At 43.1% G+C, this 23,733-nt stretch overlaps 1 protein-coding gene across 3 annotated transcripts in view; it reads left to right on the top strand.

Annotated features, from left to right (window-relative positions):
- ARMC3 (armadillo repeat containing 3) overlaps nucleotides 1–23,733 on the top strand; it is a 69,875-nt gene that overhangs the window by 30,052 nt on the left and 16,090 nt on the right. For all 3 annotated transcript variants that reach the window (XM_064162945.1, XM_064162944.1, XM_064162946.1), the window contains exons 10-13: nucleotides 10–115; nucleotides 16,033–16,282; nucleotides 17,524–17,660; nucleotides 22,784–22,952. In XM_064162945.1, the coding sequence (XP_064019015.1) occupies nucleotides 10–115; nucleotides 16,033–16,282; nucleotides 17,524–17,660; nucleotides 22,784–22,952 (662 nt within the window). The remainder of the gene's footprint in view (nucleotides 1–9; nucleotides 116–16,032; nucleotides 16,283–17,523; nucleotides 17,661–22,783; nucleotides 22,953–23,733) is intronic.

Here is a 23,733-nt window from a genome sequence, read left to right as displayed (position 1 = left end):
CTTCTGAAGGGATTCCCCAGCTAGTACAGTTGGTCAGCAGTGAAAATGGAGAGGTGAAAGAAGCTGCAGTGACAGCGTTAGCTAATTTGACAGCAGCCAGTCCCAGCAATGCACGGTGAGTCTGCAGTCATTAGACTATTTATAACACTCCTCTGAACGCAAGTGACAATGTTTTGATTTTTAAAGAATGCCTCACCTTGCCCTTACCCTGCAAGACAGTTTTGTTTGAATTGGACTGTAAGGCACTTTTTGGGGCTGAGTCATCTGGCCTAGGTTGATTCCCATCGTTGTTACAAGAGGTGCTTATGAGTCATCTGGGCTAGGTTGGTTCTCATTTCTGTTACACGAGTTAGGCTGTCTCTACTAACACTTTATCAAGGAGGAAGGAGGGGTGTTAAGGAGGTGTAATGAAAGCAGAGATACAGCTCATGTTTTGATAAGGAAAGTGTACCTCAAAATCAGTAATGTATCCTTTAAGTTGTGATGATTCATGCAGGTTTTTGGCTGATTTAAACCCACTCTTTGAGGGAAGCAACACTGGGATGTTCTGAACATTGGCACCATCTTTCTCTTTTTATTGTTTCCCAGTGCCCTTAGGGCATTCTCTGAAAGACAAGAAGTGTAGCTTCAGTACCCAGAGTAACTAACAAAGGATGGTTAGCCACTGTAAGTTCTGCAATTGACTAAATCCTGCTGTCAGTTTTGGAGCTCTGTTACCCCAACTCTATTACAGGTTCTGTTCAGGGAAAAGAAACAGAGCGGTCTGACATCGCCTGTAACTAACAAACCATAAAATAAAATTCCTTAAAAGTTTCCTGGAATATACTTGAGGAAGTTGTAATCCATTCACAGAGATTCTTTGAAGTGGGGAAAAAAAAAAGTAAAATAAATTATTGGTTTCCATTTATTGATTCTGCTCTAATAGTCACCAGTATTCACTTAATGTTACCAGATGGAGCCATAATTTGACACGAGAGAATAAAACTCTGTTCTCAGATTCGCATAGTAGGTTTTTGTGTGTGTGTCTGATATTCTGCTCCCCTCATGTGCATGACTCTTCAGTTGGTGTCAGTGGGAGTAATAGACACATAAAAAGAGCACAGAACTGGAGTCTAGGGGTCAAACTTTCAGCTCCACTACAGCTGGTTTTCATAGCGGAGCCTTTTGAGGTTTCACATTGTGAAAAGGGAATCTCTGGAGAGTTTTGAGTTGGTATAGCAGCCTATGCCAACTCATTCAGCTTCTTCTGCCAAGGAGATAGTCAGGACATTGTTTAGCTCAACTGCTAGAACAATTCTCTGAGACCTCAGGCAGGGAAATAGCTGCCTCTGTTCCTCTGCATTACAATGGAGTCCGTGTTTGTTTCTCGCCGGGCAGTGTCAGGAAATTGTAAAGGTGGCTTACATGTAGACTTCTCCCTTACTGCATTCCAGTTCCAAGTACAGTATGGAAGCCCCAGATAATCTAATCGCAGGTCTTCCGTAAAAATCAGGAAGCAATAATTTCTATTAAATATGTATACTGGCTGAATGCCAGATGATTATATATAATTACTTCAAAGCTTCATTTCTAAATCGAAACCATTAATAAGTCATAGAAGGGTCCAAGTGTGACTAGGATCTATAAATGAATATATAGAGTTGAACCTTCAGCTGGTACAAATTGGTACAGTTCCAGCTCACTGACTGACTATCTGGCCCATATTTATTTTACATTCAGGTAGTAAGACAAAAGAAAAGAGTAGTTCTGAGGAAATGCATTCCAGATTGAGTTACCCTAATCATATTTCATTTTGGAATGGGATGTGTGTGTGTGTGAGCCTTGTAAACCACTGAAAATAAGTGTGTTTATAAAACAAAGATATGAAGATGCTAATACACTTTTATAATAATGTGACTTTGCTGTGTAATTATCTTGACAATATTCTGTTCCCAAATGAGACTAATGAGACTAGTGCCCTTTTATTGGTTATATATTAAAGTCTTGTTATAAACCCTCCAAGAATATTAAATCTTAAAGCTAGTAGTAGCAGGTAGACTTTATGTGGCAAGAACAAAATGGCTACAGTAAAAGGCAAGGGGAAGCCTATTTACTATAAATGTTCTCACTTTTTTTACTGGCCAGGCAAAAATTCAATCTTGATGAACTCGTACCCTGGTGCTCTGCCATATTTCATGAGTCTTTTTGCATCTATTGTATTGGCTGCAGGACGTGGACCTTGCCCTTTCAGTTTGTACAGTGTGTATTACAGAATGCAAACAAGAGTAAAAGCCACTGCTGGTTTGGCTGGAGAATTTTTGTTCTTACTAGAGCTGTTTGGTCCAGAAGTGTTGTCTGCTTTTTGTATAATATGGGGGGTGGGGGAGGGATATATTTTTATATATATATATATATATATATATATATATATATCCAAGTTAAACCAAATTGTGCAATTAAGGCTTCCACAACAGCAAGCTCATAAGGCTAAAGTCTTCCATTGATTAATAACACAAGAGCAGCATAGGCAATTGGCAATACTACCCCCCACTAATGTATATTAACCTTGACCTTTAGGTGCTTCCCCACAGCAATGAAAGGCCAGTTCTATACCTCTACCCAATCAATCCTTTGTTTCTCAACCGAGACAGCTAATAAAGGTGTCAAATACAGCGGAGGGTTTGTAATTAGAACACCTGTTCAAGATGAACGGGACAGAGACCAGCTTGGCGTTTCACACACGTCCCCAAGCAACCACAATTTGCCCCAAAAATAAACAAACTAATGAATTCCATGAGCCCCAGAGTATTTTAACCAAAGATCTAGAGCGGAAAAGAACATGAGCCCCATACAAATGGTTTGAGTTTTCAGGTTTACAGGGGAGTGTGGATTTTCAATCTGATTTCTACCTGATTACATTAAAAGGGAAAAAAAATAGTATAAAGAGCTCCTAAAATATTGCAGCATTTAAGTTTTTGATAGAGCTTATGTTGTGTCACGCTTCAGTAGCACTGAGAAACAAGTACAGTGGTCGCATGCCTCATTAGTTTACAGACTGACACCTCCAGATGATGCTTTCATCAGAATTTTGCCAGAAAGTCCAGGCAGAATTTTCATGCTGCTGTCTATTGATGAGGGTTGGACTCAACGATCCTAGAGGTCTTTTCCAACCGACATAATTCTGATTCTGTGAATGTTTCATTACTAATTAAGTTAAATGAAAGCAAACCTGCAAAGTATGCTGGAGATTAAAACCCCATCTACTTGTTCTAATGCAGGATAAAGAAATTATTTGATTGCTATTGTGTAGTACAGCTCTGAAGCCATCCTTGGTTTCTGTGAGCTGCTGCTGGGAAGAATAGAATTCTCTTCAGCTGCTGTTTGCATCCACTTCACATTTTCGAATCTAGAACACTAACTTCGCTGTATTGCAACCTGCATGCTGGTTTTTGGGCAGCAGCCATTTGAAAGCGTCTATGAAGTCTGTTTCTGATGCATCCAAGCATCGGGAAACGCAGGCAGAGTCACTTCAGTGATGTGCATAATGCAGGAAGGGAAAAACGAAGCACGATCTAAGAAACATCAGTGCCATCTATTGGGCAGGAAAACAAAGTATTCTGCTCTCCGCAACTGCACAACAAACCTTTTACTTCAGCCTCTGCCTGCTCCCCCCGCCTCCCCGCCTCCGCTCCCTCCCCCCCCCCCCCGTTTAAAGCCTCATCAATTATCGTCGCTTTCCGTGGATTTAGGATAAGCTAATCCTGTTAAATCTAAATATGATGTTAGTTAGAAGCAACACACAGAAGTAAGCTCTCCAACGTACCAGTTAGGCAGGCATTAATTCCACCAGCTCTTTTCTTCACTATTGTTACAGCACAAATGCCATTTCCAATAGCCCTCTTCATAAATCTGGCAGTGGCTGAATTCTGGGCACCCTAATGGAGTTACCACTAAAGAAAACCATGTGCTCTGAAATGTAGAGCTTTGTACTGGACATGAAAACTAATTAACAGCCTCAATAATATTTGTCTTAAATTGTTTATTTTAAGTGCAAAATTTATAGCACGCGCTGAGAGTTTGGTCTGGGGGGAAGAGGGAAAGGGGATGGTTTTTGTTCAGCTCTGCTAAGGGCTGCAGGAAATTGTGGTACCTGGCAGACTTATGATCTGGCAGAATGTTTCTCCTGGGGTTTAAAATTAGCGTCATGTTACATATTTCTGAGTATTATATCTGGATTTAGGGTAGGGAAGGTATCATCCCCAAACGTGCCAAGTCAGCAAGCTGGATATTACTTAATTTTATCATTCTTTCATGCTTTCCAGGAAGCAGTTGACCTGTTTACATTATCCATCTAGACAATGGCTCAGCATCTGAATATATGTATTCAAATTTCCAAGATTTGGGAATAGGCTAGGGATAGGGAACATCTTCCATCCCAGTGGGACATCTTCTTTATGTGGAGAGACTGAGGGAGCTGGAGATCTAGCTTGGAGCAGAGGAGACTTGAGAGGTGACATCATTCGTGTTTGTAAAGATGTAAAGGGTAAGAGCCAAGAGGACAGAGCCAGACTCTGCTCGATGATGCCCAAGGAAAAGGGGCAATGGGTGGAAGCTGAAGCATAGGAAGTACCATGGAAACATGAGGAGGATTTTTTTCCCTGTGAGGCTGACAGAACAGGCTGCTCAGGGGGGTTGTGGAGTCTCTTCTTCCGGAGATATTCAAGACCTGCCTGGATGCGTTCCTGTGTGATCTGGTCTAGGTGATCCTGCAAGGCGGTTGAACTGGATGAGCTTTTGAGGTCCCTTCCCTGGCATTCTGTGATTCTGCAAAGCAGGTTGGGAACTCATTAGTAATGGTCAGTGCCCTTTGAGAGGAAGTGAGTTGTTCCCTTGACTTCAGTAGGCATTGCACCTACTCTAAACTGAAATTCATGTACTCATTTAATGACTCCAAATCCATCCTCATCTATTCCAGGCAGGTAATGCCCACCCTTAGTGAGAGTCTCTCACCATCTTAAATGGAAATTTTCACTGTCCACAACACATTGTGATTGTTTTTAAGATGGGTATGGTTGTGAAGAGTAGATTTAAAGAACATCCTCTTTGCTCACATTTCAAATGTTGTTGTTATCATTAGGAAGGAATGATTATGACCCTCAGGTGATAGTCTCACTAGCTAACCATCTTTCTTATTAGAAAATAGGGAAAACTCATAATTTTTCTCCTTCAAAGCTGTAGACAGAACTAAATTCACCTAAGTGGATCAATATCGAAGCGTCAGTATTAAGGTGATACTTTTGCAAGAATATATGAGAACAGGGACACAAATTTCAGGTATCTGAGAGCTACATTTTAAAACAGAAATAGGTAATAATCCATTGTAACGATTTTGTTCTGGTTTTTTTTTTTAGCGATTTAATAGTTCTTTATACCGTAAGTTTGTGTTTCTGGAGGAGGGAATCAACAATAGAATGTCAGGAGCTGCATTGTGTTAGGGTAAGATGTTTTCATACTGACCTCTAGTGACAGAGTCCTAGTTCCTCGCTGCAGTGCTGTAAAGGAAAGGGATTTTGTTGGGGTTTGGGGCTTGTGTTGTTTTATTTTACACTCTACATAATATTAGACTGTTTGAGGTTGGAAGGGAGCTCTGGAAATCATCGGGTCCAACCCCACTGCCAAGGCAGGTTCACCTAAAGAAGGTGAACACATTCCTGAACACAGGTACACATTCAGGCTAGTTTTGAATGTCTCCAGAGACAGAGACTTCATCATCTCTCTGGGTAGCCTGGTCCATTGCTCCACCACCTTTAAATTAAAAAGTTCCTCCTTATGTTTAGATGGAATTTCTTAGGTTGAAGTGTGTGCCCACTATTCTTGTCCTGTCACTGGGCATCACTGAAGAAAGACTGGTGCCATCCTCCTGGCATCCACCCTTGAAGTATTTTTAAGTATTTATGACATCCCCCCCTTATTCTTTTCTTTATGAGACTAAGAAAGACCCAAGTATTTCCATTTTTTTTCTCACAATAGAGATATTTCAGTCCCACAATCATCTGTGTAGCCCTTTTCTGTCTACTCTCTAGTAAGTGTCTGTCTTTCTTGAACCATTCTGGTGAGCCCTTTGCAAATGCAAACAGTTAACTCATGTCACAATCAGAGTCTTGATTTGTCTCTTTCTCTGCTATTTATCCATAATGTGATGGGTGCTTCCTAACAACAACAACAACAAAAAAAATCAGCATGATCATGACCTCAGAAGCTCTTCCTTATATATTGACTTCCTCTGAATACTGCACAATGGTTTGTGGTAAAGGTTTCCCTTGCCAGAGAAGCTGAACCAAGGTCTAATGCTGGGAAGTCACTCAAAAATGGGTTCCTGCTATGACTCTGATGTCACAACAGGAAACTGACAGGCAACCCATGGGCAGCGCACTAAATTGTGTCCTGCAAGTGGACAATGTTTCCCTCAGTTGTTGCTTTGCTTAGATTTGTGAAGGTGGAAGCATCCCTGTGTAGTTTTAGATACTGTAACTGCATTTTGTATCCAATACAGCTCACACACACCAGTTTTGTTTAAACTCTGTTGCCTCTGGGAGGTTATATCGAAGACAGAGACCAATACAGAGTGTTCATCTCTGTCTAGCACAAATCTCAGGTGCATGAGAACCTAAGATTATCCAAAATAGTTTCAGACAGAAAGCAGAACACTTCTAAACTGCAATAATGGTAACTATATTCGAGTTCTTCCTCTTCTGGGTATAGCAAAAACTTTTGGGCTTCTTGTACTCACAGAATCACAGAATCATTTGGATTGGAAAAGATCATTAAGATCGTCAAGTCCAATCATTCTCTAACTCTGCCAAGGCTGGGGCTAAACCATGTCCCTCCACATCACATCTCTGCCTCTTTGAAACACCTCCAGGGATGAGGATTCTACCACCTGCTCAGCCACTGTGACTGTTTCAGTCTTTGAGAACCCTTTCACTCACAGAATCACAGAATATATTTGCTTGGAAGAGACCTACAAGATTCTCCAGTCCAAGCTTTAACCCAGCACTAAACAACACTAAACCATCTCCTTACGGGCCAGGTCTACAGGCTGCCCAAACTCCTCCAGGGATGGTGACTGCACCACTGCCCTGGGCAGACCTCTCCAATGTTTCAGAACCCTTTCAGTGAAAAAAAAAAATGTCCTCACCTCCCCTGTTGCACCTTGCATCCATTGTCTCTAGTTCACTCCTACCTCCAAAGCCTTGCACTATGAGCACTATTTATTTCAGCTGTGAAAGGCTGAGATTTTGCTCAGAGCATGTGTGTTGTCACCTGTAACTTCCCATAGTAGAAATCTGTGGGTTCAGATGAAACTTTTTTGTCTTCCTGGGTGGAGTGTCCTAAGCCTAGGGGACAAAACTGTGCTTAGTGGCACAAATGCAATGATTTCTCTTGAGTGTGTAGCCCTACAGTGGCATTCAGTGATGTCTTCTGAGCTGAATTTCATCTCCTAGAGATTAAAAATGGCAAAGGTTATTTTACATTTGAGCAAGTTCCAGACCAAATATCTTGGTGCTTCTATTAGATGCATGTTTTTCTTTGTAGCCTGTTTCTAAATTAAATGCAAATTCTTTAAGTATATGTTTTAACTTCCTTCAGTGTAGTGTGAAGTTACTCGCTTTAAGTGTGTATAAGGCAATTGCAGGTTTGTGGCTGATCAGGCAAACTTAATTCTGTCCTGCTGTGAATTTAACCTGTGCACTGGCTGTGGCATGTTGTCTAATTGGACTGTCAGACACACAAGGGGGTAACAATAAGCTTTCACGAGGAACTGTAAACCTTTTGACTTGCACCTCAGTAATTTCATCTCAATGTGTTAGTATACGTGAGCTTTCTTAGAGACTAATGTTAAAGGCAGAAAACTAAAAGCATCAGTTTCTCCACACTGATTCATCATAAGAGGATGAGCCTTTGGGAAGGCAAAACAGATTGCTGCCAGTTGAGGTAAATTCACAGTTGTCCAAAAAGACTTACCCAGAAGTAGAAAATGGGGTCCAGTTTCACAGTCTGAGAGACTGCCATGGCACAGCCTTTTTGTCCTTCCTCAGCTGGTGCTTCCAAAGATGAAGAAGAGCCACTGTCTCCTCAGACCTTGTTTTCAGGTGAGGTGTTGTGAGGACTCTCTTGGCTTTTTCTTTCCTTCCCTTACATCTCCATGATATACTGGAAAGAGTCCAAGGGAGGGCTGCAAAGATGATTAAGCGGCTGGAGCAGTGCCCTGTGAGGAGAGGCCAAGGGACCTGGGGCTGTTTGGGCTGGGAAAGAGAGGACTTAGAGAGGTTCTAATCAATGTTTATAAATGTCTGAGGGATGGGGGTCAAGAGGAAGGGGACAAACTCTTCTCAGTTGTGCCAACTGATAGGACAAGGGTGAATGGATGGAAGCTGCAGCACAGGAAGTTCCACCTCAACGTGAGGAAGAACATCTTGACTGTAAGGCTCACAGAGCACTGGAACAGGCTGCCCAGAGAGGTTGCAGAGTCTCCTGTGGAGACTTTCAAGCCCTGTCTGGATGTGTTCCTGCATGACCTGCGTTAGATTCTATGGTCCTGCTCTGGCAAGGGGCTTGGACTCGATGATCTGTAGAGGTCCCTTCTAACCCGTAAAATCCTGTGATCCTGTGATGAGGGCTGCTCTGGCAGCTCCTGAATGTTCCCTCTTATTTTACTGTTGTAAGAAAGTGGATTCCAAGCTCTGACCATTTGTGCTGAGTTACTGATTTTTGCATGCACTGCTTCTCGGGTCAGGAAAAAGAGAGGTGGAGGATAGGGTCTTTTCCATGAGCTTATGCTGGCTGAAGCTGTAAGGCATAAAAAGGGTTTCTCTTGCTGAATTTCAAGCCTTTCTCACACTAGTGGGAGCAGCAGAAATTCATAATGCAAGTTGCAGAGTTTATAATTGAAAAGCTGAGATATTGTGAATTGAGAATTTATTACCAGTTCCTCTGATATTTTAAATGAAATATACTCTAGTTTTAGAACTGAGATGTGTCTAACTTTGTCAGATTAATTCAGTGACAGACATGGAAAGATCTCTGTCACTAAAGGAGACTCCAGGTACATACATTCCACTAACCCAGAGAATTTAAGGGGAGTTTGTTTGATTTAAGGAATCATAAAATGGTTTGGGTTGGAAGGGACCTCCAAAGGTCATCTAGTCCACCCCCTTCTGCAGTCAGCAGGGACAGCCTCAACTAGATCAGGTTGCCCAGAGCCCTGTTAAGCTTCACCTTGAATACCTGGAGCACATGGTCTAGAAGGAGTGTCTGAGGGAGCTGGAGTTGTTCAGATTGGAGAAGGGGAGGCTGAGAGGAGGCCTTATTGCTCTCTACAACTACCTGAAAAGAGATTGGGGCAAGTAGGGTGCAGCCTCTTCTCCCTGCTGTCAAGGAATAGGACTAAAGAAAATGGTTTCAGGCTGCACCAGAGGAGGTTCAGGCTGGATGCAAGGAATTATTTCTTCACAAAGAGGGTTCTCAAACATTGGAATGGTCTGCCCAGGGCCGTGGTAGAGTCACTGTCTCTGGAGGTGTTTAAGCAGCCGGTGGAGCTGATACTTAGGGACATAGTTTAGTGGTAACCCTTCAGTGCTGGACTGAAGGTTGGACTGGGTGAGCCTGGAGGTCTCTTCCATACAGATGTTTTCTGTGGTTCCATGATTCTGTCATCTCCAGGGATGGGGCCCTCAACTACCTCCTTTGGCAACTTGTTCCAGGATTCATCCAGTTCCTGAAATGAAAAATTACTACAGTTTGTTGATATCCTTATTTTTATTGTAGCCCAAACTGTAAGTCAGAGTACCTCCTCCTAGATTCCCTTACTCAGGATAAACATACTGACATTAAATCCCATTGTATAGTGAACATGAGTGGAAGTAATATTAGTCTTTAAGTGATTATGTAGAGCAGTCAATTGTTTTTGAAAAGATTGAAATGGCCAAGTGAAATTTTGTGGTGCACATAGAAGACATTTCCTGGATGTGATGATTCTGATAGCCTGACAAGGCAAACAAAGAATAATAACAGACTGAGAAGCTGAACAAGAAGATATTTCTTGAGCTTTGTCAAACTTTTGCTTATGATACTCTCTCTCTCAGTCAGAAATTATGTAACAGAGCTGGACCAAAATTAGCTTGTGTGAAAAAATTGAACACAGACAGAGTGAGTTTGGGGAAAAAATGTGTCTATAATTAGATGCATAATTCTTATGCATAATTTACATGCAATTATGTATGAAAATGAGATATGCAGAGGCATAAATGGCTAGCTAAACACCTCACACACAATCACTGTCATTTTGCACAGAAATTAAACAGGCAGTTGCAAACATGTTTGGAAAATGAAGCCCAAAAGAAGTCCAATATGTGGGCTCCTTTGTGAGGAGGAGAAATCAGAGTTTTTCCTGAGCAGAAATGGCATTAAATTCTTAGTTAGAAGAAGGAAGGGTTCTCAGCCACGGGCACAGGCTCCCCAGGGAGGTGATTGAATCCCCATCCCTGGAGGTGGTTCAGAGTGGCAAAGGTGTGGTGCTGAGGGACATGGTTTAGCATCAGCCTTGGTAGAGTCAGAGAATGGCTGGACTCTGTGATCTTAAAGGACTTTTCCAACCAAAACAATTCTGTGATTCCAAGGTAAATGCCTACACTCTGCTGGATCAGGCACTTTAATGATCCTAAGCATCTATCAGTTATTTTAACTTCAAGTTCTGTAGCTTCTACATATATCTTCTCTAGGTTTTCTTGTTGAGTTGTTTGTAATTCAGACAATTAGCTTCTACTTTTCAGGAAGGCATGGTGGTTTTGCAAATGCAGTATCTTTCTTTTTCCCTTTGGCATTTTAATTTTTCCTTTTCTCTCCATGGCTAGGGAAATTGATGGATTTTGAATCATTACACAACATGGATTTATATAATTCACTTTTTTTTCCACATCAAAAAGTGTGGTTTTCACATAGAATCATAGAATTGTCAGGGCTGAAAGGGACCTCGAGGATCATCTAGCTCCAATTCCCCTGCCATGCATAGGGACACCTCACACTAGATCAGGTTACTCAGAGCCACATACAGCCTGGCCTTAAAAAGCACCAGGAATGAGGTTTCCACTACCAACCTGGGCAACCTGTTCCAGTGTCTCACCACTCCCATGGTGAAGAACTTCTTCCTAACATCCAATCTGAATCTACACACTTCTAGTTTTGCTCCATTCCTACCCAGTCATTCTTTCAGCTGCCTGCTGAGATCAGGCTCTGCTCTCTCTAGCAGCTGGCCCAGGGTGGCAGCATTATTTCTGTGTTTGCTGGAATGCTGTGGGGTAAGAGACAACTGGGCTATGGATTCCCTATTCTTCCATCTTCCCTCATAACCTCATCTGTATTACAAAAGCACAGGACCACAGGATGTTAGGGGTTGGAAGGGACCTCCACAGATCACCAAGTCCACCCCCCCCAGCCAGAGCAGGACCATACAGTCTAGCTCAGGCCACACAGAACACATCCAGACAGGGCTTGAAAGATCCAGAGAAGGAGACTCCACAACCTCTCTAGACAGCCTGTTCCAGTGCTATGTGAGCCTTACAGTCAAGAAGTTCTTCCTCATATTGAGGTGGAACTTCCTGTGCTGTAGTTTCCACCCATTGCCCCTTATCCTATCATGGGGTGCCAGTGAGCAGAAGCTGTCTCTGTCCCTTACTTCCTGACCCCCAGTCCTCAGATATTTATAAACATTGATCAGATCCCCTCTCAGTCTTCTCTTCTCCAGACTAGGCAGTGCCAGGGCTCTCAACCTTTCCTCATAAGGCAGTGCCCTCCGTTGGACTCTCTCAGAACAAGAAGAAAAGGCCTGAAATTGTGCCAGGGGAGGGTTGGGTTGGATTTTAGGAAAAGCTTCTTTCTTGTAAGAGTGGCCAGGCGTTGGAACAGGCTGTCCAGGGAGGTGTTCAAGAAATGTGGACTTGGCACTTCAGGACATGGTTTAATGGCTATGGTGGTGCTGAGTCTTTTCCAGCCAAAACAGATGTGTGATTCTACGTTTCTATGCATCTCTGTTACCAGAACACAGCATTGCTTTCAGGTGCTCACTCCTCCCAGAGGTTTTGGTTACCTTTGGCTCCCATTACCTGCAGTTGTCACTTCTCACATGAATTCTTCTTTGCCTTGTGATCCGTCCTGCCACTTGATTAACCCTCCTGAAACCCTGATTCGAAATGAATTCGCGCAGAAGCAGGATGCAGGACTGAAATAAATATGTATGATCTGCTAAATCAGTGGTTCTCAACCCTTTTTGAAGTTGAGTGGCACTTGAGAAAATTGGCTGTGCTCTGCACCTCGCCAAGGTCAGCTCTGAACACACACAGAGCTGTCACCTTGCTCTTTTGTTAAGTACTTGTGTACTCGCTGGCTTTATGGAAATGACAGTAAATCTGCTTATAATGTGTTCAGCTACGTCACTCAGGTCTGTGGAAGCTCCTGGAAGCAGCCTGCCAGGGACTGGGTGCTTATTGGGATTTCCTGTGGGAAAATTTCCTGGTTTATTTGCTGTAGTATAGGAATTGTAAGTCCCATACTTATTGCAGAAGTGTTGGTGATGTTACACCGGTGGGATGCATTTAATGAGTAGTGGCAGAATGAGGGTGACAGAGCACTGGAACAGGCTCCCCAGGGGGGTTGTGGAGTCTCCCTCTCTGGAGATAATTCAAAACCTGCCTAGATGAGTTCCTGTGTGATCTGGCCTAGGTGATCCTGCTCTGGCAGAGGGGTTGGACTGGATGAGCTCTCAAAGTCCATTCCAGCCCCTGACATTCTGTGGTTCTGTGATCTCTCCTATAAATCCTGGAATTTCTGCATAACCTTTGTCCAGGGAAATCTGTTTGATTTTTTGTTTGGTTTCTTGGAATTGTTTTTTTTTTCCCTGGGTAAGGCATGTATGTCTGTAGTGTGTAATGCTGCTAATCTGCACACTTACAGCCATGCCTTACATGCATGGCTGTGAGCAGGTATGGGGAGTCTCTCCCACACCTGGCCAGCAGGCATGTCATATCCTTGTTATCCATGCTATGGATGGGATATTTCCTGGTAAACCTGTGAAACACATGCTGTGTGGCTGATCCTCACATGTGCCATCAACATGTCCAGCATTTCTTCATATACAGCAGCCTGGGTAGAGCTGCAGCATTCCTGAAGCTGGAAATCTGGAAAAGATCTTAACAACATTAAGCAGAGAACCTAGAAATTCAGTGGCTTTACAGAAGTGCAAAAATAAAAATCAAAGAAGCAAACAGGAAATGCAGCTCCTTAGCCAGCCTGAGGAGCATGGTGCAGGACATCTGAAAAGATGAGCTTCATTCTTCAACAAAGGCTGCAGCGCTTGCATTAAAGCCACAGGTGCTCCAGGGGGACTAAATAGTCAGCACCAAACTGCCCCTGTTTAGGCCTTTTCTGCTACACCCTGGCTTGTCCAGGGTAGATCTTCAGTCCATGGGTTGCTGCCCTTTCCCTGGTTTTACAAACTGAGAACTGATGCCCACCTTCCTTACAGCAAGCTTCAGCACCACCTGGGAGCTGCCACTGCCTTGTAGCTGAGGCAGAGATCAAACAACCAACCCCTGTTAGCCTCTTATGATCCATCCCTGCTCTGCTTAGGACAAGCTGTGTTCCTCTCTGTGAAATCCGTTTTGGAGATACTTGCATTAAGATGAGTTTACAGTAAAAGCTACATCATGTTATCCATGTAATGGGATGATATGTAATGAGTGGAGACCTTCTCACTCTCTACAAATCCCTGACAGGAGCTTGGGGTGAGGTGGTTCTTGGTCTCTTCTCCCTAGTAACAAGTGACAGAAGGAGAGGAAATGTCCTCAAGCTGTACCAAGGGAGGATTAGGTTGGAGATTAGAAGAAACTTCTTTGACAGGGATCTCAGACCTTGGAACAGGCTCCCCAGAGAGGCTGTTGAATCCCCCTCCCTAGAGGTGTTTGAAAGAGGCAGAGATGTGGTGCTGAGGGACATGGTTTAGCCCCAGCCTTGACAGAATTAGGGAATGGTTGGACTGAATGATCTTAAAGGACTTTTCTAAACAAAACAATTCTGTGATTCCATAATTGTGCATGTTGGCATTCCACTTTCCACCCTGAAGGTTTTGGGGGTTATCAATGCTTTCACAGCCTTTGGTAGCATAACTGTCTCTTGTACTGATTGTGTGTATTTTGCAGCCATGGAAGTTACCAAGAAGGTAGGTTAGATTTTGGTAAAGGTGCTGTTGCAGTGAAGGATTTACACATCCAGATTTCTCTGATTAATGTGTTGGCAGAAATCTAGCAAAGCTCAAGCAAAAATGTGCACTTTGCTGTTGTGAAGTGCTCAGGTGTACTTGTATAGAGGTGGGAGAGTTTTTTATACTTTTGACATAGCCAAACTGCACTAAAAGGAAGTACAAAAAGCAGTTGCAAAGAAAATTCCAACTGCCATCTGCACTTTTCCATTGCTAACAGTGTTGCCAACTTTTGTTTAACAAACAGATGAGCCCAATGTATAATTACTAAGAGCAGATAGTAATTTGGACATATGCCTCAAATCATTTGATCCAATTTCACACATAAACCCAGAAGGAAGACAACTCAGCTTTTATAATGTGATGGTTTATAATGACATTGAAGGGGAAAAAAAGCACCAGGGAAACAAGCATGAGAGGAAACAGACAAATAAGTTTCTGTTCTTAAGTAGATAACAAAGTTTTGGCAAGGACTTCAACAAAAATCTTCTTCCCTTGGTAGTGCTTCATCACCTGGTTGTTGTTTTTTTTTTTTCCTTGGCTGTTCTCTAACTTAAATCTGTGAATGAGCCTTAAAAATATCCCAACAATCTGCCCCAACTGTATTTGCAAACAGGTTGCTTTGTGCATCTGCCTTAGAACCTGGCTGCTCCTGTGGTTGTCCCAGCACTGCTGAGGGGCAGCACCTAGGAACAGAGGGAGTACTCAGACTGGATCTGCTGCTGCTAGGCTGGTTGATGTGGAGCCACAGTCACAGCTAGCCCTGAACTCATGTTAGGCTGATGGTTGGACTTGATGATCTCAGAGGTCTTTTCCAACAGAAACAGTTGTATGATTCTATGTCTGTTGAATTCCTGCTGTCTAAATCAGCTTGTCTGAAGCCATCTGAGGTTCTGCTTTGCACTGAACTGCACCTACTCTGTAAGAATGGCAGGCTCCCGGTGTGTTTATGCCACCTGGCTACCTGATCACAGATATTTATGGAAACTGCACAAAGAACAACAATGTGATATTCTTTGCACCCTAATCCTCATTAGAAGTGGAATCATAGAATTCTTTTGGCTGGAAAAGCCCTCTAAGATCACGGAGTCCAACTGTCAACCCAGCATCTCCGTGGCCATTAAACCATGTCCCAAAGTGCCATGGCCACACATTTCTTGAATACCTCAAGGCATGGTGACTCCACCACCTGCCAAGGCAGCCTTTTCCAATGCCTGACCACTCTTTCAATAAATAAAGTCATTTCCAATCTAAACCTCTGCTGGTACAAGTTCAGGCCATATCCTCTCATACTATCACCTCACTACAACCTCCTGTAAGGAAGCTGTAGAGAGCAATGGGATCTCTCAGCTTCATTTTCTCCAGACTAAACAGTCTCAGTTCCCTTAGCCAGGTAGTGGCAGAATGGTTATGGCTAGAGGTGATAGGAGTCTGTAGAGTGCCTGGAACTAAAGATACAGGAAACCTGCATCTTCATCTTTGAAAAGATGCAAAACTGAATTCATTTGTTTGAACCTCAGGAAAACTCCATGCCCTAATCAGTTAAAGAACCCAAATGTTTCTCCAAGGTTTGTCTGCTTTGTGTGCTTCTCGAGCTTCACACCTGAGTCACAGGTAAATGACTTAAGCACATAGAAAATCTTGAAGAGTAACAGTAACTTTATTAATCAGTACAGCACTCTAAAAGAAATGGTCCTGAAACAACAAAGATATTATTGTTATTTTCTCCTTCTTTTCTCTAGCGCTGTTGCTGAGGCTGAGGGGATTGTGCCGTTAGTGAATGCCTTGAATGCTCAGAGAGATGGAGCTGTTGCTTGTGCTGCCGCAGTGCTAACAAACCTGGCCGTGCAAGAGCCCCTCCGTTTGAACATCCAGGGCCATGCCATCATGAGTGCTCTCGCAGAACCGCTGTGCTCCACCAACAGCCAAGTGCAAAGCAAAGCAGCCTTGGCTGTGGCTGCCTTTGCTTGTGATGCTGATGCAAGAGCTGAGGTAAAACTACTCCTCAAGGTTTTCTAGATTGCTGGCTCCCCAGACTGGTGTTATACTTAGCTAGAGTCTGTGGTTTATGGCTCTTATAAAAGCCCTAGGCTTTCTAGATAGTTTTCATTTTCATCATAGGCTTTTAGAGATACATTTAGTTCTGTTTGTCTTGAGAACTTGGAGTGAGTTTTCTTTAATTTGTGTTTTTACTGCTGTGTTTCCTTGCACCAGATCAATGTTTTACAGCTTTCCAGTGAGCTTTAACCAGGGCTTTGTCTTAATCCCTATGCTTATGAGCATTAAATGTTGAGGCTTCTTTCAGCTGCCACTGTCAGCTGAACTATGAAGATGGGAAGTTCTGTCCTCTTTACTCTTCCCCAGTGTTAGAATCATAGAATCATTGTGACTGGGAAAAGATCTTGAAGATCATCAAGTCCAGCCATTAACTAACTCCACCAAGTCTTGTTCTAAACCATGTCCCCAGCCATGTGTTGTTCTGATGCCCACTTTCAAGGCCTGAAGGACAGTGTCTGACCTTAATTAATAAAACCCTGGGTGTGCATGGAGTAAATGCAATTCAGACAAAACTCACAATGTAGTTAATCCTCTGATCAGGCATCCAGTAAGTGGAACTTGTTGCAGTTTATCAATGGTCGTACTCTTTTCATACATAAGAATGATGCTATGTGCATTCATAAATCATCAACTTCTGTTTTCTCATGGGTCAGGGCTGTTAATTAGAACATAGATAATTGATCTACCTCTTTCAGTGCCCTTAAATTGTCTTTCTCTTCAACAATCCAAACGAGCAATATTTCCTCCAGCACGTATAGGAAAGACACTGTAGCACATCAGAGACTGGGATGTTAATAAGATTGTCCCAGGTATAATACAATACAAATTCAAATATGTTGTGAATTAACTGCTAGAAGGCAACAAGGCACAGGAAAAGCTGTGTAACACTCTGTGCCAGCCTTGGGTTGCACGGTCCCTTCAGTTTCCACACCACAACCTAGCAACCAAGAAGCATGGCAGAGCCAGAAGGGATGTGCCTCATACCACTTTGAAGCTCACTTCAGCTCCAGCCCATGCAGAGTTCCCAGAAGCACACCATCCCCATCAGTGCCCTTTCTACCAGCCCAGCACAGCTTGTACACAAAGTTTGAGTGTTTGAGAAGGCAAATTTCACAGGCTGCTCTTGCTGGGACAGATGAAATACATAAGTGGCAATGTCTTCATGTCTCTTACAGTTAAGAACTGCAGGTGGATTGAAAGCACTTGTTGAATTGCTGCATTCCAGGAGTGAGGAAGTCAGAAGAAATGCTTGTTGGGCTGTTATGGTCTGTGCAAGTGATGAACCAACTGCTGTTGAACTGTGCAACCTAGGGTGAGTAGAAGGATATGACCATGAGTCAGCAGTGTGTTCTTGTGGCCAAGAAGGTCAATGCCATTCTGGGATGTATTAGAAGGGCTGTGGTTAGTGGGTTGAGAGAGGTTCTCCTCCCCTTCTACTCTGCCATGGTGAGGCCACATCTGGAATATTGTGTCCAGTTGAACTGGACTCCGCAGTTCAAGAATGGTGTCAGGGAACTGCTTGGGAGAGTCTAGCACAGAGTCACAAAAACGATAAAGGGAATGGAACATCTCCCCTAAGAGGAGAGCCTGAGGGAGCTTGGGCTTCCTAGCTTGGAGAAGACTGAGAGGTCATCTCATGAATGTTTCTAAAGATGTAAAGGGTGACTACCAAGAAGCTGGAGCCAGGCTCTGCTCAGTGATGCCCAATGACAGGACAAGGGGCAATGAGTGGAAGTTGAGGCATAGGAAGTTCCATAGAAACATGAGGAGGACTTTTTTCCCTGTGAGAGTGACAGAACACTGGAACAGGCTGCCATAGGGGGTTGTGGAGTTTCCCTCTCTGGAGATACTCAAGACCTGCCTGGATGTGTTCCTGTGTATTCTGGTCTAGGTGATCCTGCTTTGCAGGAGGTTTGGACTGGATGAGCTTTTGAGTTCCCTTCCAGCCCCTGACATTCTGTGATTCTGTGATTCTTTGATATCAAGGGACTACAGGGAAGATTTTGGTGTGAAAATTCTTTTAAGTAGATCTTTACATATAGATATCAAAAATAACCAAGTTAAGCCATACTTTTTGGTAAGCAGAAACTACCTTTGCACCACAGCTGTTACAGATGAAATAGTATTGGTCTGAAGTAACAAAAGTCTGAAGGAAAAGTGTAAGCCTGGAGAGACAACTGTCTGGAATGATAAAGTTTATTGTTTCTGTGACTGAATTCAGTTTTATAGTAAAGATGTGCTTACTTCAGTCAAAATTAGAGACTCCAGTGCTCCATACATATGAAACTGAAATTAAGGTTTCAGGCTGGGTTCAATATACAGTAAATTTCACTCGTGACATACAGGCTAAATTTGATTTATATACTCTGGTTAGCTGCAGGTGTGCTGAAATGTGATGTAAAAGAACCTCTTTTTAGTCCTTCTTAGAGACTCAAATTCCATCTATTAATATGGTTTAGCTCGTAAGAATTACGACATGGGGCTCCTCGTACACGGCGACTCTTGTAGTTCAGTTCGAAGATATGCAATTGCTCTGCGCCCTCTGCTGGGCATTTCCCTGATTGCTGCAGATACTTCAAGTCCACCTCTAAAGGGCTTCTAGAAGCAAAGGAGACTCTGAGAAATTCAGATCAGGAGGGCCCCTGGGGGGTGATGCTGTCTATCTGCCCACTGTAAGCCTGGATTAGGTACGCTGACATATTTTTTGCTTATTCGGTGTGAATACCAATCGTAAGAGTGTTTGACAGCTTGCTGAGGTAATCTGTTGCAGTGCTCGAGTAGCCTTACAATTAGAAGAGATTTATGAGTTCTAAATAAGCCTTACACCAAATCAAGCCAATCTCATGGAGTCACAGAGTAGTTTGGGTTGAAAGGGACCTTGAAGATGATCTAGTTCCAACAGCCCTGGCATTGGCAGGGACAAATACCACTAGAGCAGGTTGCTCAAGGCTTTATCCAGCCTGACCTTGGACACATGTAGGGAGGGGGCATCCACAACCTCCCTGGACAACCTATTCCAGTGTCTCATCACCCTCGCTGCAAAGAATTTCTTTCTCATATGGAGTCTAATTCTCCCCTCCTCAAGCTTCAACATGTTCTGCTTTCAGTGGGATTGAATAACCACCTTTATATAGTAATTTGAGTTTAACTCACTGCATTTTCTCATGTTCCATGTACCTCCTTTAGTTCCCTTTTCAGGGCAAAGTAAAAATGTAAGACATCTTTGTGGCAGTTTAGGCTGTCCACTCATTAAACCATGACAGCCTTTGTGTTTTGAAATGTTGTACCGTTTTGTCACACATCTCTAAACTCCTCTCATTTATTTATGCCTTTCTAAAGTGCTGTCTACCAGCCTGGATGAGTTCCTTTGGCTGAGGTCAATACCACCATCAAATAAAGCTCAGGAATTGTTTTCCATATCTTGCAAATAACACTGTTCTTATTTAATCCTTTCTTTGTGACAGTATCAGAGTAGGAATCTAATTTATGTGTCCCTCCACTCTGACAGCACATTATTGATAATAATACATTAAGCAGAGTCTTTCCAACCAGACAGGCACTTCTTCATGCTGTTTTCATGTAGATCATATTTCCCTGACTTGCTCCTGAGTATTCAAGGAGGACTATTTGAAAAGGCTTATTAAAGTCAAAACATATCTCAAAGTCAGCTCCTATCTCACATCCATTCCTGCCTGTACATTAAGTCAGTTACCCTATCACAGAAAGGATTAGATTGGTTTGCATAGTTTATTCCTGACAAATCCATAATGGCTATGTCTTATCTCCTGTTGCTTGCAAACTGTTTAATAATTTGGAGTGATTTTTTTGGACACTGAAATTTGGGTAAATGATCTCTACCACAAATTCACTTGTCCTTCTTGTTCCAAATCTAATAATATCTTTGCACTTCTCCATTCTCCTGGTGCCTAGCCTGTCCTCCCTGAATTGTAAATAGTTCAGAGGTTGCTTTTGCCAATTCATAGAGTCTAGAGAGCAAGTCTCATGAGGAACAGCTGAGGGAGCTTCTAGAGAAGACAAGGCTGAGGGAAGACCTCATCACCTCCTAAAACTACCTCAGAAGAGGCTGGAGCAAGGTGGACATTAGGCTCTTTTCACATGCAACAAGTGACAGCACAAGAGGAAATGGCCTCAGGTTGTGCCAAGTGAGGTTCAGGTTGGATAGTAGGAAAAATTTCTTCCCAGAAGGGGTTCTCAGGCATTGGAACAGGCTGCCCACGGAGGTAGTGGAGTCACCATCCCTGGGGGTGTTCAAGAAACATGTGGCCATGGCACTGTGGGACATGGTTTAAAGGCCATGGTGGATTGATGGTTGGACTCAATGATCCAGGGCTTTTCCAACTGCAACAATTGTATAACCCTGTAAGTGTTCTCATGGACTGCTAACTTGGTCTCCTTAAACTTATTCTAGCTATGTTAAGCTCTTACCTCCCTGTTAATATTTCTGCCAGGCATCTGCTTGCAACCTTTTGATGAAAACTGAAGCAAAAAAGGCAGCAGATACTTCAGTCTTTTCTGTGCCATCTGGTGTGAGTTTTCTTCCCACACTGAGTAATAGGCCTACATTTTCCTCTCTGACTTGGAGCATATGAAACATTTATTTTCATTTCAGTCCCTGTCTCACTTTGCATGTGGGTCTTTTGGGGATTGTCCCTTACTTTCCCTTTCCTGTTGTGTTGGTTTGGTTTGGGTTGGGTTTTTTGGGTCTTCAGAGAATTTTTGGTGCACCTGTATTTGACTAGTTTGGGCTTCTCTTTTCTCTGTAAGAGGGGAAGGTGCCACTGTGCCTGTAATGATGTCTGGTTTCTGACACTGCTGTACACATTTGACTTTCTTTAGTCATTCTCCCCTTTAAAATTCTTCCCTGGATTGCTTGCCTGATACCTGACATCTCATCTAAAAGAGGAGATTCTCATTTGCCTTGCCTGAAGAACTTGTTCTCTGGAATTCATCTAACATACCTTCAGAAGTCTATGTTGTAAATGTCCACAGCTGAGGCTCCCTGGGTAGTTCACAGAGAAAAGCAGGCAGCCTAAACATGGAGTTCATTATATCTATCTGTAGAGATAGAGATAAAATTGCTTCCTTAGGATGTGAGGAATGCATGTGGGGACACAGGGATATAAACTGCAATGTGGGTGTACAGACACAGACACAATAATGAATCACCCTCTTTTACCCCTCCATTCCTAAACAGTTCCAAATCTACACTACACTCTGCTCTCCTCATTTGCTTCCCTATGTCTTCTTAGTGAGCTCTTCCTAAGTGTTTCCAGTCAGACATTATCAGTAAGTGGGTTTCAGCACCAGAAACAGCTGAAGAGGTCACTGTCCTCCTGTGTCCCCTCCTGACTATTTCTTTATAACTCCACACTGCAGAACTGCCGTCCTGGTGGTGCTGACACAGCCACTTCTGTGGCTCATCTACGTTTAGCAAATCTCTGTCAACTGTGCCTCCCTCGAGTACAGTAACTGTGCTAAAGCAACTGGAGTACTGTGTCCAGTTCTGGGGGCCCTAGTGCAAACAGGACATTGAACTGCTGGAGCAGGCCAAGAGGAAGCTGTGAAGACAATGCAAGGGCTGCAGCACCCCGTTATGGGGACAGGCTGAAGGAGCTGGGGCTGTTCAGCCTGGAGAAAAGAAAACTCTGGGGGGAGACCTTAGAGCAGTCTTCCAGCAGCTGAAAGGGCTACAGGAGTGCTGGGGAGGGACTTTTTTTGGAGGCATGGACTGACAAGATGAAGGTTAATGGTTTCAAACTGAAGGAAGCTGGATTTAGATTAGACATTAAGAAGAAATATTCCCCTATGCAGGTCATGAGACACTGGAACACGTTGCCCAGAGAAGTGGAGCCTCCAAACCCATAACTGTTCAAAGCCAAGTTGGATGGGGCCTTGAGCAACCTGGTCTAATGGGAAGTGTCTCTGCCCATAGCAGGGGGCTAGAACTAGGAGATTTTAAAGGTCCCTTCCAATCCAAATCATCCTATAATTCACACTGCATGATGCACAACTGGAATCTGCAAATCCCACTGCAAGTTAGAGAGAGAGAAGTTCCTTTAACTGTATCGTAAGGTCAGCTCTGAACATTATTCCTTTTACATCATTCTTTTCCTCAAATTCTCTATGGTGCCTAACATCCTTTTGATAACATATTGTGGCTTCCTGTCCACATTTCTTTATGTAACAGTTTAGCTGCCTAAAGGAATTACTTTTGGGCACTGCAAGGCTTTTTCCTCCTCTAGAGAAAGTTCCGTGCAGCACAGCCAGCTCCTTCACCGGCCCAGAGGACACAAGGCTAGCACCTAGAAACCAACTTGCTTTGGCTTTGCCAATGCTGAAAACAGAAGCCCTTACTGTATAATAACAATTAATTAGTATTTAATGATGAAGTAACCATTGTGTTTTGTTTACCAGTGCTTTAGATGTCCTAGAAGAAATTAATCAATCAACAGGGCGCAAAAGTAACTTTAGTGAAGCTGCTCTAGAAAAGCTACTTGATAACAACCTTTCCCGAAAGTACAGCCAGATGGGATTTTTATCATCAAGTAATACCATTGCTGATGGATTCTATGACTGTGGGAAGGTAAGCTACTTTAACTGCTCTACTTAGAAAGAGCCAATTTTTTCTCTTGTTTCAGAAAAAGTAAGAGCACTATAGTGAAAGGCAGATTCTGGCTACATGAAGTTCTTTGCTTTATTGTCCTGAAGTTCCTCAGCTTTTATACTAATTTCTACTGATTATCTTCCTTACATCAGAGAAGATCATAGAACTGTTCAGGTGAGAAGAGAGCTTTGAGATCACAAAGTCCAACCACTCACCTAGAGCTCACCATCCCACCACTACTGCTAAACCATATCCCTAAGCAACACATCTATCTCTCTTTTGAACACCTTCAGGAATGGTGACTCCACCACCTCTCTGGGCAGCCTGTTCTAATGCCTGAGAACCCCTTCTGTGAAGATTTTTTTCCCAGTATCCTGCCTGAATCTTGCTTGGCACAACTTGAGCCCATTTCCTCCTGTCCTGTCACTTATTGTGTATGAGAAGAGACTGACCCCCACCTTGTTCTGACCTCCTTTGAGGTAGCTGTAGAAGGTGATGAGGTCTCCCACCAGTCTCTTCTTCTCCAAACTGAACAACCCCAGTTCCCTCAGCTGTTCTTCATGGGACTTGTGTTCAAGGCCCTTCATCAGCTTAGTTTTCTTTCTCTGGCAATGCTCCAGCACCTCAATGTCCTTCTCTATTGAGAAGATCAAAGCTGAACATAGCATTTGAGATGTGTCTTCACCAGTGCTAAGTACAGGGGCATGATCACATCCCTAGAGCTGCTGACCACACTATTCCTGATCCAAGCCAGAACGCT

The sequence above is a fragment of the Pogoniulus pusillus genome, chromosome 23 (assembly GCF_015220805.1).
Source record: "Pogoniulus pusillus isolate bPogPus1 chromosome 23, bPogPus1.pri, whole genome shotgun sequence".
Classification (NCBI taxonomy): domain Eukaryota; kingdom Metazoa; phylum Chordata; class Aves; order Piciformes; family Lybiidae; genus Pogoniulus; species Pogoniulus pusillus.
Note: the sequence above shows the minus strand (reverse complement) of the source record. Positions and strands in the feature narration are given on the sequence as shown.